Source organism: Artemia franciscana, chromosome 3, assembly GCF_032884065.1.
Source record: "Artemia franciscana chromosome 3, ASM3288406v1, whole genome shotgun sequence".
Taxonomy (NCBI): domain Eukaryota; kingdom Metazoa; phylum Arthropoda; class Branchiopoda; order Anostraca; family Artemiidae; genus Artemia; species Artemia franciscana.
Genome location: NC_088865.1, coordinates 30,870,673 through 30,887,183, shown reverse-complemented (window position 1 = coordinate 30,887,183; position 16,511 = coordinate 30,870,673). Strand labels below are relative to the sequence as shown.

The following is a 16,511-nucleotide window of genomic DNA, read 5'->3' as shown; positions in this document are numbered from 1 at the left end:
CTCATTGATCTTCAGTTGCAATCCTACCATCATTGCTACCTGGTTTGAACATCATCTAAATGTTCGCCAACATAACAGTGTTGTCTGTACAGTCAATAACGCTGATAGAGAATCAAGATGTAACATGGACATCTCTAGCAGTATGCATGGCATGCTTCACGGTCCAACCAACTATTAGATTGAATAGAATGAAGGATAAAGAACATCTCTATCTTGCCCCAAAATCAATGTTGAAGAGGGAGACTCTGCAATATCTTTGCGGTGGAGCGTACGCGACAGTAGATTACCATGATGATACTTAGTAGTTTCTTTGTCTTCTTGCGTTACAGCTCTTAAACTTTCTCTAATAGACGAATCGGAGGCTGCTTTAAAATCAAAGAAGATAGCTGCAATGCCTGTTGTAACAATAACCTCTGGCTATGTTTCATGGGATGCTCATTGATCTTGCGTAATGTAAAAAGTTGGTCAATACAGCCCATTCCTAGTCGAAAACTCGTCTGATTTGAGCATGTGGTCACGAATCTGACAACACTGAAATAGTCCAGGAGATTCATGGTATATATTCTGGCAGAATCAAAAATAATATATGTTCCTTCGTAGTTCTTGTGTTCTATTTTGTCCCCCTGTGTTGGGGTCAGAGGCGTAGCTAAGGTTTTCAGCGCCCTGGAACAATGCCAGTTTTTGCGCCACCTCCACCATCATTACCACAATACAAGTGAACAAAGTACTGTTTGTTTTTAGACTGTAGAGAATGCAACCTAATCTAATCAAAACAAAAACGATAGCATTACAACTATAATTTAATAATAAAGGATAGAAAAATTATATATATATATATATATATATATATATATCATGAAAAGAGAAATCACCAATGCAACAGCACAAACACAAAAAAAAGAGACAGAAGGAGAAAAGGAAGACTGTTTTCCTAAATTAGTGATTAATATAGACCAGCACTTGAATGAGGCCTTAACCCTACCCATCCATACAATCACATAGGTCAAACAGCATAGCCATACACAATCGCCCACTCAACCCACGCTCGGCCATCCAAAGAGCGCAACAGAATCATGAATCAGTGAATGAAGGGTGAGCTAGTTTATACTATATTTGGGAATTGTTGCCTAAGTTCATTTAAGGGAAACAAAAAGAAAAAAACTCAGTTTGGTGGCCTCTCTGAGGCTGCGCCTGATGACAGATACCACACTCCCCTTCCCTCCTAGCTACGCCACTGTCAGGGATACGATGACTGATATTTTAAGTTATTTTGGAGTGCCTGTTTCTATCAAATCATAAGGAATAGTATTTTTGTTGCTTGAACCAGCAACTTCAGAATTGCCATACAAGTTTCTACTGGTATTGCATCTATTCGTGCTACTTCATTATTTACAGGCTTTATTATGCCATGCCGTCTTCTTTCGGACGCTCCATGTTCACACCCGCCTATTGATTCTCGGGGGTGCTAAGGAATCCCTCTGATTTCCTCCATAATGGAATCATTGGGCCTAACAATGTTCCTTATACTCCCTCTGGAACCTCTGTCTTTGATAAAGACCCTCAGACAAGGTTTGGGATATTTTATGTTCTCCCAAATAAGTATAGGGATTGCAACAATTCAAAAACATTAAGATTGATCAGTCAGCCTCCAAAGGTCCATATCAGCCTATCTTGGAACAACTGTGACATCTGGGAGCTTGCCTCATCTGGCTAGAACTTGAAACTTATTATAAGCATCCATTAACAGCAGCTCCCTGCAGGTCTCGGTAGGGTATACCGAGGGACTGACTCCGCTTGTGGAAAGAATGTCTTGGGTACCCATGGATTTAATCTCTTTATCTTCTCGAGCAATAGAGATGTATAGTTCCTAGGGTAGCCTAATTGACTTGGAGTGTTCTACTGGATTTATTGAGATTTCCCACTTCCCATATTTTTGAAACTGTTCTGTACTTTCTGAACTATGCTCTTGGCAGTGGCTGGGCACATTCAGCCCGAAGCAAAAAATTATTCTTAATTTTTTTTTAGTGAGCCTTTTCAGCAGCTGTGGTACTTTTTGCCTTAATGTAGGCTACAATATTTTGCACTAGAGTTTCAATTGAAGTATTGTTTAGTTCATAGGCACTTCTTCTCCAGATTCTTTGGTATAATGGTAATAAATGACTGAGCAAAGGAAATATTACACAATTTCATTGGGGATTGTTTTGTTTTTAGAAGGGGGTAGGGGTTACCCTGACTTGGGTAACCCATAGAGTTTATTTTTGGTCTCCTGTGTATTTAACTATCTAGTTTTTATTGCTAGTACCCTATTTGAAAAATTTGAAGATAATTTTTTTTTCTTAGCTAAACTCAACAGTTGAGCTGCGTTTTAAACTCAACAAATATTCCAAAAGGTCACTTTGACAGGAATAGTGTCAGAAATGTAGCATTTACAATTCTTAAATAAATGCCTCCTAATTCTGAGTTCTAAATCTGTCTTTTTCTTTAGCAATGTAGTCCCAAGTTTTTCCAAGTTAGAAAGTCGATGTTTGATTTATTGACCTTCAGAAGCTGTTTGGTTCTTAGCAATCTTGCCTCAGAAGACATTAAAGATATTCGATTAAAAGTTTCAGACACAATAGATCATGGAAATGCGTAAGTATTTTAAACGGATCTATTCAAGTATTATACTGCAACAAATACGCTTGAAATACAACAGTTATGCTAAAAAGGGGAATAATTTTTAGCTAGTGACTGAATAATTTAAGAAGCAAGCTAATATTTTGGCAGATCTCTGCTCTATCTCCCTATTCTTATAGGATTATACAAAACTAGCTCTTTACTGAAAACACAAAATCCACATATAAAAAAACAAGAATGTGTAAGAGCTGAAAAGTCATTGTGTAGCCTGGAGAAAATAACAAGACTAATTCATAAGGCTCTCTATAGCCTTGACATCCATCTTTTGAGCCTGTATTGATAGATTTTAGTTAAATAATTTAGATTCTCTTAAAAACTCCGGCAAATAAAGAAAAATTTTTCTTTCAGTGGAAAGGCATTAAACAGCAAATAAAATAAAAACTGATTTATAACACGAGCCATTGGTCTCACAAGCTATAATAGCAATGGTTCGTAAGGTACAATTTAAACTGTACAAACCTTCCTTGGTATTAAAGAACGAATAAACCATAGCATAAAGTCCAGAAATCCAGTTACTTCTGTTCGTAGAACGGGTAATTTCAGGACATATTGTTCATTCTGAAGCTATGTCTATAGTTCTAAATTTACCAAAACGGCTTAACTTCGAACTTGTCGGAAAAGTAGAAGTCCTGCTTTGTAAAAGTAGTACCAAATTAAGAGAATTCATACCATAGACCAACCTCTTAAAATGCTTTATTTTATGCAATAAAATATCCCAAAGCGCTTTACTTTTTACTGTGCAAATATCGTACTTTTTTTGTATGTTCAGTAAATCGGTAGTTTTGCATGATTCTACAAGTATAGAGAAATATCATCATCACCTGATTTGTCTGGACTACTTTGGTAAATATATTTTGCATAGTCTGGGAAGTAATAATTTTCTTTTCTGTTATGCTCTTTACTTTCATCAGCAAAGCTAATTTCTACTCGTCTTTTTTTGGAAGATGCTCAATAAACTTGACAACATTTTCTTTGGCAATGAAATAAAAACAGAAAGTTCAACTTGAGCTTTTTAAAAAAAAAATGTAGCATTGAGAGTCAGCTTTACTTTTTACTTCTTTCCATCTTTTTCATAAATATATGCTGGATTGGCCACTGGATAAACATTATGTAGGGTTAGTGCACAGGAATCTGGGGGAGGGCTGCCGTTATCAGTGAAGCCACTCTGAGAAGTTGCAAAACAAAATTAGAATACTACCTTCATTGGTCTTATGTCGAAAGAAATAATTTTTCGCGTTTTTTTGCAAATATATACTCAACTGAGTTAATCTCTTAGCTATTAGTTGCAAACAAAATTATATTAGTTAAAGTCGTTCGATACTCAGGCAGTATACGCTTTCAAATTAACTTCTGGGGTGATGAATACTAATGACAATGGGATGAATACTAATCAATGAAGGTAGAATACTACCTTCATTGGTCTTATGTCGAAAGAAATAATTTTTCGGTTTTTTTGCAAATATATACTCAACTGAGTTAATCTCTTAGCTATTAGTTGCAAACAAAATTATATTAGTTAAAGTCGTTCGATACTCAGGCAGTATACGCTTTCAAATTAACTTTTCACTCAACCTTTGGTCATCTCTACAATTTTTTAAAGCCTGTTAGCAATGGTAAAAAAAAGGAACTCATGGTGTTATCCATGCAAAGTGTGACTGTCTTCGTTTTTCAAGGTTGGGAAAGGAAAGCTCAGCGAAGAGTTTTTGACGATGGTGATTTAAATTTAAGCTATTTTAGGCTGGATTATACCTAAGCCAGTTAATTACATTATAAGGTCATCTATTTTTCCAGGATATTAGAATTGGACCTTGTAGTACGTGACAATTTCGGGAATCCGTTAGACGTACAAACAGCGTCCGTAATTGAAGTCTTTCGTCAACACGAAAAAGCAAGTCAAAGAATAGCTACCAAAGACAGAAAGCTTAGTCCTGACTTGCTTAACGCTCCAAATGCCTTAGAAAAGAGCAATTATACCCTTTTTGTAGCAATCCGAAACTTTGTCTGTAAAGTTGGCGAAGATGCAGAGCTAATAATCAGTGTTTACGATGGCTTGCTACTTCAGCCGATTACGGAGTCTTATTATGTCACTTGGGACAAAAAAGGATTGGCAACGGACTTGGAAATGCTTGGAAATATGAAAGCCTTTTTCACGGTAAGGGTTACTTAATTGAGCTTAAAGATAACAAGTCAAATTCAAAATGTGTGTTTATATGTTATGAGCTTTTCTGTCATATGTAATAAAATGAATTAGGTTTGAAAATGATCGAGCTCACTCTTATATTTTGTAAAAAAAAATATAAGGTAATATACTGTTGCCGGTCGGCTACTATTTCCCTACTCTTATATTATTATTTTTTTCTCGTCAATTACCAATAAACCATATCTAGGTACCGACTGTCCTGTGGAGTTTTTACTAAAGGTCCTATCATGGTAAGGTATGCCTGATAAGTACGTTAAAGAGATTGCTTTCTCCTTCTTTTTGACGCAAATATCATTTCTAATTAGATCTGTACATTTAAGAAAATTGCCGTCTTTATGCACAAGTTGTTTCAGCAGGAGTTGATATTACCCTTCGTTCGCTTACAAAACATAGCCATCAGAAATGATAAGTTTAAGATGAACATGAAAGTAGTCTCCTGTTCCGTTAATTATTTGATTCTGTTTCAAAAAGCTGAAGCTGCCGTGTTTCCACATTTTTAAATTTAATTTGCATCTCAAATTAAACGTGGATGAATTACGAGACTTACGGGGATGAATTACGAGAATTAAACGTGGTCAACTTAACGTGGATGAATTACGAGATAATTGTGTTTTTTACGATCTTGGAAATGCTCGGGCTTAATATCTCGCAAATATAGCCTGATGTCCCCTCTCCGCTTGCCTCAATCACTACACTACAGTCAGTACTTCAAGATTTTGACCCTTGCCAGTCATGGAATCGTGCCTTCGTCCCGACACCACTTGTGTCTGAAAGTAAAAACGCGGTGCATTGTGTCGGTGCCATAAGTCTCTGAGTTAAAGCACCCTACACCATAGTCTACTCTTCGTGGGTTTCTTATTTTATACTTCATATTAAATCTACTAAATACTTCATAATCTTCTAAATACTTAAATTAAATCTTCTAAATACTTTTATACTTCATATTAAATCATACTAAAACTAAACACGGTTAAGAAGATTTAAATCATAATTTTTTGAAATTTAAATTTATGAGTTCCTAAATCATATTAAATTAAAAGGGAGTTTTAAAATGAAATGTAAAATTGAAATTAAAACGATGAGGTTTTTTTCATAAAAGAAGTCAGTCTTACAACGAGCAGAAACTGCCACGAATTAGTGTTATATTCACACTCCCTGAAGACTAGGATGTCACACGCTTTGATGAAAACGAAATATACTTTGAACAGCTCTTTTATATTTCACGAGCAAAAGAGCGATCTGAAAGGCTAGGGCTTTTTCTATGAGCCATTCTGAAAAATTTAACGTTTCTATCTTGAATATTTTAGCAACAAGTTCACTGGACAGACAGACGAGCAATAATTGTGTATTTATTTATTGTATTATTTTTTTCTTGAAAACGGCTCCAGATTTTTTAAGGAAAATTTGTATCTTGAGATATTCCGGCCTAAAAAAGCGATTTAGAATGGTAAGGAGTTTGAGAAAATTCGTTAAGAGCCTTAATTTTGAAAAAAATATTCATGTCAGTGGCGTCATATTTGTATACATCAGTATTGCCATGATGTTGTCACTTGTCACGCTTATGTGGAAAAATTGAAGATTTTCATGCAGAAGTCTGCATAAAATTGCTTAAAGAGCAAAAAACTGGTAATTGAAACAATATTTGAATATGGTTGGAAAACAAGGAACAGCGATGACTGGCCACAAAAGCCATCTAAATAGTTCAGGACTTCAAGGAAGAATTCGTATTTTCCCAGGGTGTTTGCAACGAACCTGTGAGGACGTCATGACATCAAGAAAAAGCTTACGTCTACGGTTAGATGACAAGCGACAATAAGAATCGATATATAGAAGTCTGCCGCGTTCCGGGGCATTATATATATATATATATATATATATATATATATATATATATATATATATATATATATATATATATATATATATATATATACTAGCTTTTGGGGTGGCGCTTCGCACCACCCCAACACCTAGTTGGTGGGGGCGGTTCGCGCCCCCTAAGCCCCTCCGCGCGCGTAAGTCGTTACGCGCCATTGTAGTTGTGTCCCTGTGTCCCACCTGTGAATATATATATATATATATATATATATATATATATATATATATATATATATATATATATATATATATATATATATTTATGTATATATGTTTTTAACTACGTAAAACTTGCGAATATACAACATTCTTCGCTGTCCCATTGCCTGTGCATATAAATAGATTGTCGGGTTTACCGACTCTTGAACATGCAATATATAATTATCCACGGGAAAAACAATCCGTATTCAGATCTATACCTCATTATTCTAATGATTGCCATTGTAGTTGTGTCCCTGTGTCCCACCTGTGAATATATATATATATATATATACTAGCTGTTGAGGTGGCGCTTCGCGCCACCCCAACACCTAGTTGGTGGGGGCGCTTCGCGCCCCCCCCCCCCCCAAGCCCCCCCGCGCGCGTAAGTCGTTACGCGCCATAATAGTTACGCGCCATAATAGTTACGCGCCATTGTAGTTGTGTCCCTATGTCCCACCTGTGAATATAGATATATATATATATATATATATATATATATATATATATATATATATATATATATATATATATATATATATATATATATATATATATGGTTTTAACTACGTAAAACTTGCGAATATACAACATTCTTTGCTGTCCCATTGTCTTTGCATATAAATAGATTGTCAGGTTTACCGACTCTTGAACATGCAACATATAATGGTCCATGGGAAAACAATCTGTTTTCAGATCTATACCTCATGATTCTAATGATTGCCCTTGAGCTTTGTTGATGGTGATTGCTAATCGACCATTCCCTGTCCCGGTGTCCCGGTCGTCATTTATATCCCCCTGTTTCCCCCGGTGTCCCCGTTGTAGTTGTGTCCCTGTGTCCCGGTCGTCATTTATATTCCCTGTGTCCCGGTCGTCATTTGTATCCCGGTGTCCCGGTCTGTATATACATTCGTTTTTTAGTTTTGTTTTTCTCCTTTATTTTTTTCCTTTTTTTTTCTTTTTTAGTTTATTTAGATTTTTAGATTTTTTAGTTTTTTATTAGTTTTTAGTTTTTTTTTCTTTTTAGTTTTTTTGTCCCGGTCGTCATTTATATCCCCCTGTTTCCCCCGGTGTCCCCGTTGTAGTTGTGTCCCTGTTTTTGTCCTGGTCGCTTTCTCTTTGAGTGTCGTCATTTATTTTTTTCTTTCTTAGTTCTTTTAGTTTTTACCTTTTTTAGTTTTTTTTAGTTTTTTAGATGAAAATTTTTTTTAGTTTTTTCCTTTTTTTCTTTTTAGTTTTTTATTGGTTTTTACCTTTATTTTAGCTTATTTTTCAGTTTTTTCCTTTTTTTAGTTTTTTTTTATTTTTTATTTTTTTTAGTTTTTTACCTTTTTTTAGTTTTTTTAGTTTTTTTTTAGTTTTTTAGCTTTTTTACTTTTTTTTATTAGTTTTTAGTTTTTTTGTAGTTTTTCCTTTTTTTAGTTTTTTCAGTTTTTTTTTTAGTTTTTTATTTCTTTTTACCTTTATTTTAGCTTATTTTTCAGTTTTTTCCTTTTTTTTAGTTTTTTTAGTTTTTAGTTTTTTTAGTTTTTTACCTTTTTTTAGTTTTTTTAGTTTTTTAGCTTTTTTATTTTTTTTATTAGTTTTGTTTTTTTTGTAGTTTTTGCCTTTTTTTAGTTTTTTTAGTTTCTTAGCTTTTTTATTAGTTTTTAGTTTTTTTTGTAGTTTTTGCCTTTTTTTAGTTTTTTTTAGTTTTTTAGCTTTTTTATTTTTTTTATTAGTTTTTAGTTTTTTTTTGTAATTTTTGCCTTTTTTTAGTTTTTTCAGTTTTGACGTCACCTGATCCAGTTTTTTCAGGTGACGTCACCTGATCCATCCACAGATCCACACACAGACAACTTATTTTTATATATATAGATATATATATATATATATATATATATATATATATATATATATATATATATATATATATATATATATATATATATATATATATATATATATATGTTTTTAACTAAGTAAAACTTGCGAATATACAACATTCTTCGCTGTCCCATTGCCTGTGCATATAAATAGATTGTCGGGTTTACCGACTCTTGAACATGCAATACATAATTATCCATGGGAAAAACAATCCGTATTCAGATCTATACCCCATTATTCTAATGATTGCCCTTGAGCTTTGTTGATGGTGATTGCTAATCGAACATTCCCTGTGTCCCCGTCGTCATTTATATATCCCCCTGTGCCCCCCGTTGTAGTTGTGTCCCTGTGTCCCGGTCGTCATTTATATTCCCTGTGTCCCGGTCGTCATTTGTGTCCCGGTGTATCCCCCCTGTGCCCCTGTTGTAGTTGTGTCCCTGTGTCCCGGTCGTCATTTATATTCCCTGTGTCCCGGTCGTTATTTGTGTCCTGGTATCCCAGTCTGTAATTTCTCTTTGAGTGTCCCCGGTCGTCATTTGTGTCCCGGTGTCCCGGTCTGTAATTTCGTCAGTCGACACACAAACATGACGTCAGTACACAGACAAACAACTTATTTTTATATATATAGATGTCTTGGTCGTCATTTGTGTCCCGATGTATCCCCCCTGTGCCCCCAGCATCCCCGTTGTAGTTGTGTCCCTGTGTCCCGGTCGTTATTTATATTCCCTGTGCCCCTGTCGTTATTTGTGTCCCGGTGTCCCAGTCTGTAATTTCTCTTTGAGTGTACCGGTCGTCATTTGTATCCCGGTATCCCGGTCTGTAATTTCGTCAGTCGACATACGTGACGTCAGTCGACACACAAACATGACGTCAGTACACAGACAAACAACTTATTTCTATATATAAAAGATACTAGCTATATTTATATATATATAAGATACTCGCGCCACCCCAACACCTAGTTGGTGGGGCGCTTCGCGCCCCCCCCCCCAAGCCCCCCCGCGTGCGTAAGTTGTTACGCGCTATATTAGTTACGCGCCATTGTAGTTGTGTCCCTGTGTCCCACCTGTGAATAGAGATAGATAGATATATATATATATATATATATATATATATATATATATATATATATATATATATATATATATATATATATATGTTTTTAGCTACGTAAACATGCGAATATACAACATTCTCGCTGTCCCATTGTCTGTGCATATAAATAGATTGTCAGGTTTACTGACTCTTGAACATGCAACATATAATTGTCCATGGGAAAAACAATCCGTATTCAGATCTATACCTCATTATTCTAATGATGTGTCCCTGTGTCCCGGTCGTCATTTATATTCTTTGTGTCCCGGTCGTCATTTGTGTCCCGGTATCCCAGTTTGTAATTTCTCTTTGAGTGTCCCAGTCGTCATTTATATTCCCTGTGTCCCGGTGTCCCGGTCGTCATTTGTGTCCCGGTCTGTAATTTCTATTCGAACAATCTCTGTGTCCCGGTCGTCATTTATATATCCCGCCTGTGCCCCCGGCGTCCCTGTTGTAGTTGTGTCCCTATGTCCCGGTCGTCATTTATATTCCCTGTGTCCCGGTCGTGATTTGTATCCGGGTGTCCCAGTCAGTAATTTCTCTTTGAGGTTCCCGGTCGTAATTTATATTCCCTGTGTCCCGGTTGTCATTTGTGTCCCGGTGTCCCAGTCTGTGATTTCTCTTTGAGTGTCCCGGGCGTCATTTATATTCCTTGTGTCCCGGTGTCCCGGTCGTCATTTGTGTCCCGGTGTCCCGGTCTGTATTTTTAGTTTTGTTTTTCTCCTTTATTTTTCATTTTTTTTCCTTTTTTTATTTTTTTCCTTTTTTAGTTTTTTTAGTTTTTTTATTAGTTTTTAGTTTTTTTTCTTTTTAGTTTTTTTGTAGTTTTTACCTTTTTTTTAGTTTTTTAAGTTTTTTTTTACTTATGTCCTGGTCGTCATTTATACTCCCTGTGTCCCAGTCGTCATTTGTGTCCCGTTGCTTTATTGATGGTGATTGCTAATCGAACATTCCTTGTGTTCTGGTCGCTTTCTCTTTGAGTGTCCCGGTCGTCATTTATATTCCCTATGTGCCGGTGTCCCGGTCGTCATTTATATTCCCTATGTGCCGGTGTCCCGGTCGTCATTTGTGTCCCGATGTCCCGGTCTGTAATTTCGTCAGTCGAAAACATGACGTCAGTCGACACACAAACATGACGTCACTCGACAGACACACACACAGACAACTTATTTTTATATACATAGATATATATACATACATATATATATATATATATATATATATATATATATATATATATATATATATATATATATATATGTATATATATATGTATATATATATACATATATATATATATATATATATATATATATATATATATATATATATATATATATATATATATATATATATATATATATATATATATAAATAAGTTGTTTGTCTGTCGACTGACGTCATGTTTGTCGACTGACGTTATAAGGATTGAGCTGTATGTCGTCATGAAGTTGTTTGTCGACTGACGTCATGTTTGGAATGCTCGATTAGCAATTACCATCAACAAAGCCCAAGGGCAATACAGGGAATGTTCGATTAGCAATCATCATCAATAAAGCTCAAGGGCAATACCGGGACACAGGGACACAACTACAACGGGGACGCCGGGGGCACAGGGGGATATATAAATGACGACAGGGACACAGGGAATGTTCGATTAGCAAAGCAATCACCGTCAACAAAGCTCAAGGGCAATCATTAGAATAATGAGGTATAGATCTGAATACGGATTGTTTTTCCCATGGACAATTATATATTGCATGTTCAAGAGTCGATAAACCTGACAATCTGTTTATATGGACAGACAATGGGACAGCGAAGAATGTTGTATATTCGCAAGTTTTACGTAGTTAAAAACATATATATATATATATATATATATATATATATATATATATATATATATATATATATATATATATATATATATATATATATATATATATATATATTCACTGGTGGGACACAGGGACACAACTACAATGGCGCGTAAATAATATGGCGCGTGACTTACGCGCGCGCGGGGGCTTGGGGGGTGCGAAGCGCCCCCACCAACTAGGTGTTGGGGTGACTAGAAAATTTTAGACCGTTTTAGTGACTAGAAATATTAATATTCCAGTTAAGAAAAGAAACAACAATGTCGCCGATTTAGAAGCCGGTCCCTGTCACTCGGCATTTGGTAGACTTGTATATAATGATCCTCTGTGTAAGTAGTAACCTCCAAATGAGTCATCTTTTTGTTCCTACTGTTTTCTCGGGAAGATGGAGGGCTCCCCAGGGAGTACATGTAACGTTGAAAGGTCCCAATGACTTGTAATCAACATTTCTGATCCAATGTCATAAAGCTCCCTGGGGGGGGGGGTAGCAGAAAAGGACATGGAAGTAGGCTGTTTTCCCTTCTTGTTTCTTAAAATGGGCACTAGAACTTTACATTTTTATTCGAATAAGCCCTCTCCCATGTTTTTACGACCGGCTCTTTCATACGAAGTACCCGAGGAAGTAGAGTTTTTGACCCTTTGCTTGGCCGTTTTTGGGAAGGTCAATATCTTCTTTCTATTTTTCTTTCTAAATGAGACATCCTTAGTCCAAGAACTTACTGTGTAAGTTTCAAACCGATCGGACCAAGAGATTCCTCTTGGTCCAAAGACTTAAGGTTGTGAGTTTTAAACTTATCAGGGACAAAAATCTTTTGGGCTATTTTTGGGCCCCTACCCCTCCCTCCACCACACACGTTTGATTTTTTTTGACCGGAGAATGATTCCTGAAAGTTTCGTGACAATTGCATATCCAACAATAAGGAGCCGTCCCCTTTTTCACTATAAAATATGTGGGTTTTCAATTGGCTATTTGCTTAATTGACAGCCCTTGTTCCAGGGACTGTGGAGTTCATACTATCACCAAATTTATATTTATTGGACCTTTCGGTTATTTTGAGCTATTGGCTATCCCCACATTTTCGTCGAACATCTCAGGGAGTCGCGCGAGGGGTTGGGTAGCAAAAAACGGCTTGGGAGGGGGAGGGGCTGGCTGCCCTCCGCTCTTGAAAAGGGTATTACAAGTTTCAACTTCCTGGCGAATGAAGTTACTCCGGAATTTTTACGGCCGTCCTTTCTATACGAATTGCTTGGGAAAAAATAATACATTGATGTATATGGCCCTTTACTTAGGCTGCCTCTGAAAATAGGAAAAAAATTGAAACATTGAAATTATTGTTTTATTTTCCAGGACTTTGGCAGTACCGATCTTCGTCGAGAGCGTCTTTTACTAGTCTGTAACGTCGTCCGATTGGGTGGTATGGAAGCCAGAGAAAATGACAACAGGAAGTCATATCATATCTCGAGAAAAGTGTCTCCAGAGTCTCAAATGAGGCGACCTTTTGGTGTTGCAATGTATGATATCACTCAGATCATGAAAGGAAGCAAATCATGGGACGAGGATAAACATTGTTTTATTCCCTTTATTTCGTAAGTTAATTCTTTGATTGATTATGATTCTTTTTATTTCCCTAGGATGGATCCTTATAAGATCATTGCTGAAAAGCTAGCCAAGGCAAAACAATTATCATACAAAACACTCTTACGAGATAAGGCTAGAGGACTTCTAGAATCTCCTTTAGGGTTGTTAAGCTGCTGCTACATACTGATTTGATTCCCCGTCGATATCTGACTGCATCAGTGATGGTGAAATTAAAGGTGACCATGTGCTGTTTTGGCTTCAGATGGGTAAAATTAAAAAACGAGGGTATACGGTCTTAGACTCTAACAAAGCTGAATTATATCCCCTCTGATAAAATCTAAATCCACATAATCAAAAAACTCATTCTAAAGCCAACTCTTGGATTGCTTCTGTTCAGTTTCTCAATAACGTATCAAGGCTTACTCAATTCTGCTCCAATTTCTAGTATTTTGAAAGAAAAGAAGCTTCCCTATATTTTTTTTTACTGATAAATTCACTCTATAATTATAAAACAATCAGTTTAAAAAATTTGATGAGATAAAACAGAACATGCAGTTTTTACTTCTGATCTCTGCTATTTAAAAACGATGAATTAACACCAAGTTCAGCGTATGAATTGTTTCCCGCTAAATTGTAGGCTATGCAGCTAACTTACCACATCGCGTCATCCAGGAACTTTTAAGTGACAAGAACAAAGGGGGGAACTTTTAAGAGCGCTCTGACAGCATTCATGCTTACTCTTGGGTGTGAACATACATATTGACAAAATATTTGTTTGACGTTTTATTATTCCTAATAGATATATTTTATGTCTATTAATAACATAGTTTATGGTTTTAAGTTTATATGCGGGTGTTCTATACGAAATACAGACACTATAAAATCATATAATTTGAAATAGATCAATGTATCCTGTACTTTCTTCTTTAAGCAAAAGGCAATATAAACCACGGGTAACAATAAAGTTTACAGCTTTTTAAGAGAGGTGTGAAAGGCTGAAAAAAAATCTTTTTTATCCATAATTGTCATATTGTTTGGTGAATATCGCAAGATTACATCTTAGTTATACATTTGGCTTTTCAAGAGAAGGATACAAATACCGAGTCTGTTCTCGTGTATACTCAAGCATTATACTCAAGTACTCAAGTTTCATACAAATTAAGAAAAAAAAATGAAAGCTAAACATAAACAATTTTCAAAATGCTAACCTGGAATTTGAGCCATCGAATCATTTTCATAATCAGTTTTACATGGTCTAATGGTGGCTGGCTATTATAAATTTGAAAATATTACAAAAGTAATATGTTGTGTTTTCCTTTTTTTTCCTGTCAGTGCTAATTAAGGTCAACAGTTTAATAAAGTGTTAGATCGCTATCCAGGATTTTGACTAATGAGCTGTGGATATCAGTTTTATTACTTTGATTCAGCTTGGTTTTATAGATTTTCCTATAATATGTGGTTTAACCTTTTGAGTTCCACCAGTATTATGTGCTTGAAGGAAAGTTATTAGCTTAGTTCCATTTCGAGGAGTTGTGCCTTTGGTATAAAAAATGAAGCCCCCTTTTTTTAGTTTCATGCATTAACTTTTCTTTAGCTGGAAACAAAAGTTAATTGATAAGTGTGTAAACAAATTTTCCATATTGTATCTTAAAATTGTTCATCGAGATCACGAGCCTTTATGACCACTACGTGAGATCACTTTTATTTTTATATTACTCTTCCTTGTCTAATATTTTTCCTTTGTTGTCTTTTTTATCTGAGTTTGTTTTCTTTTAATTTTCTGTGGTTTAAAATAATTAAAGGAAAATGTGCTTCATAGCTATACAAATAATTTAAAACATTGGGAATTAGCCCAGTACCTAATATAATGGTAGAGATCAGTTCATAAACTCTATATTTGCCTGAAAAAAAAAACAAAAAAAAACAACAAAACAAATGTGTTTAAGGTTGTTGAGGACTTGTAAATCATGCTTTCTAAATTTTGCATTTTACAAAAAGTGCTATGAACTATCTTTCTATAAAAACAACTGTTTACTCTTATTCTAAAAAAGAAAATAATAAAACACGAAAAATGATGATATGGAGTCCCCCCCTGTTACTTGAATTTATGGTATTATGCTGGCGTTACCAATTTTGACTTGTTTGACTATCAACAGGTGCAATGAAAAGGAGAGTTTAGATGCCTGTTTAAAGCGAATGCTTCAAATGCGAGACAAGGACCACAAGGGCCAAGGTCTTTGGTGCTCTTTTGGACTTTTACAAGGGAACATGAATGAAGTAAGCTCTTGTTCTATATCACGCATAATGCTAAATTTGTATCTCTGTATTATTTGATAACTCGGACACTTCTCAAAACTTGGTCGGTGCATCTTCTCCCCTTCCTAAAACCACTCTGTCTTTCTCTTAAAACTTTATCTACAGCATCTTTAAAAAAAACATAAGAAGTATCATCATATTGATTAATTTGCTTCCTATAGAAACCAACGAAATACCTCTATAATTCTCATACACACTCTTATCACCACTTTTATAGGGGGGTTTAATTAAAGTTTTCTAGAGTTACTAGGTACTTCCCCCTTTTCAACTATCGTATTCATAATCTTCATTAATTTACCCGTAATGTCATAACGCCATTTTCAAGCGATTTCAGGGCCTTTTTAAAAAATTGGACAAAGCCTCATGCTTTTGAGAATAAAGAATATGCGCTTGGCGTTTTCCTAGTCATAGAAGATACATTCAATGATGCCATTCTTGAAGACAAATAGATAAATCCATTTAGAAATTAAAACTCTCACGTGCTCAGAAATCGAAAGGCTGTCGTGGAGATGAAAGGAGTTAAAAAATCAAAATCTTTTCATAAGAGATGCCCTCGGGGAGGGTGGTTTAGGCTCCTCGTACGTGTGGTGTTTTGTTAAGAATAGTCTTTGCGATCAAACATGGCCGCAAAGATATAAATTGCGATTAGCTCCCGATAAGAGTGACATAGAAGTTTTCACGAACAGAGGAAATGGCAAACTCTTTTTTCTCTAAGAATATATTAACATCAGACCTCTAGAAAAAAAACAGGTGAAGCATCTTAGAGCCATTTTTGATAACAGCTAAGCAGGAAACTCACCGCACAGAAAAAGTAAGGAAAGCCGCA

At 35.5% G+C, this 16,511-nt stretch overlaps 1 protein-coding gene across 2 annotated transcripts in view; it reads left to right on the top strand.

The window, feature by feature from the left end:
* The window catches only part of LOC136025148 (dedicator of cytokinesis protein 1-like), a 132,537-nt gene that overhangs the window by 17,913 nt on the left and 98,113 nt on the right, over positions 1–16,511 (top strand). For both annotated transcript variants that reach the window (XM_065700899.1, XM_065700897.1), the window contains exons 4-7: positions 2,486–2,631; positions 4,468–4,828; positions 13,139–13,377; positions 15,526–15,646. In XM_065700899.1, the coding sequence (XP_065556971.1) occupies positions 2,486–2,631; positions 4,468–4,828; positions 13,139–13,377; positions 15,526–15,646 (867 nt within the window). The remainder of the gene's footprint in view (positions 1–2,485; positions 2,632–4,467; positions 4,829–13,138; positions 13,378–15,525; positions 15,647–16,511) is intronic.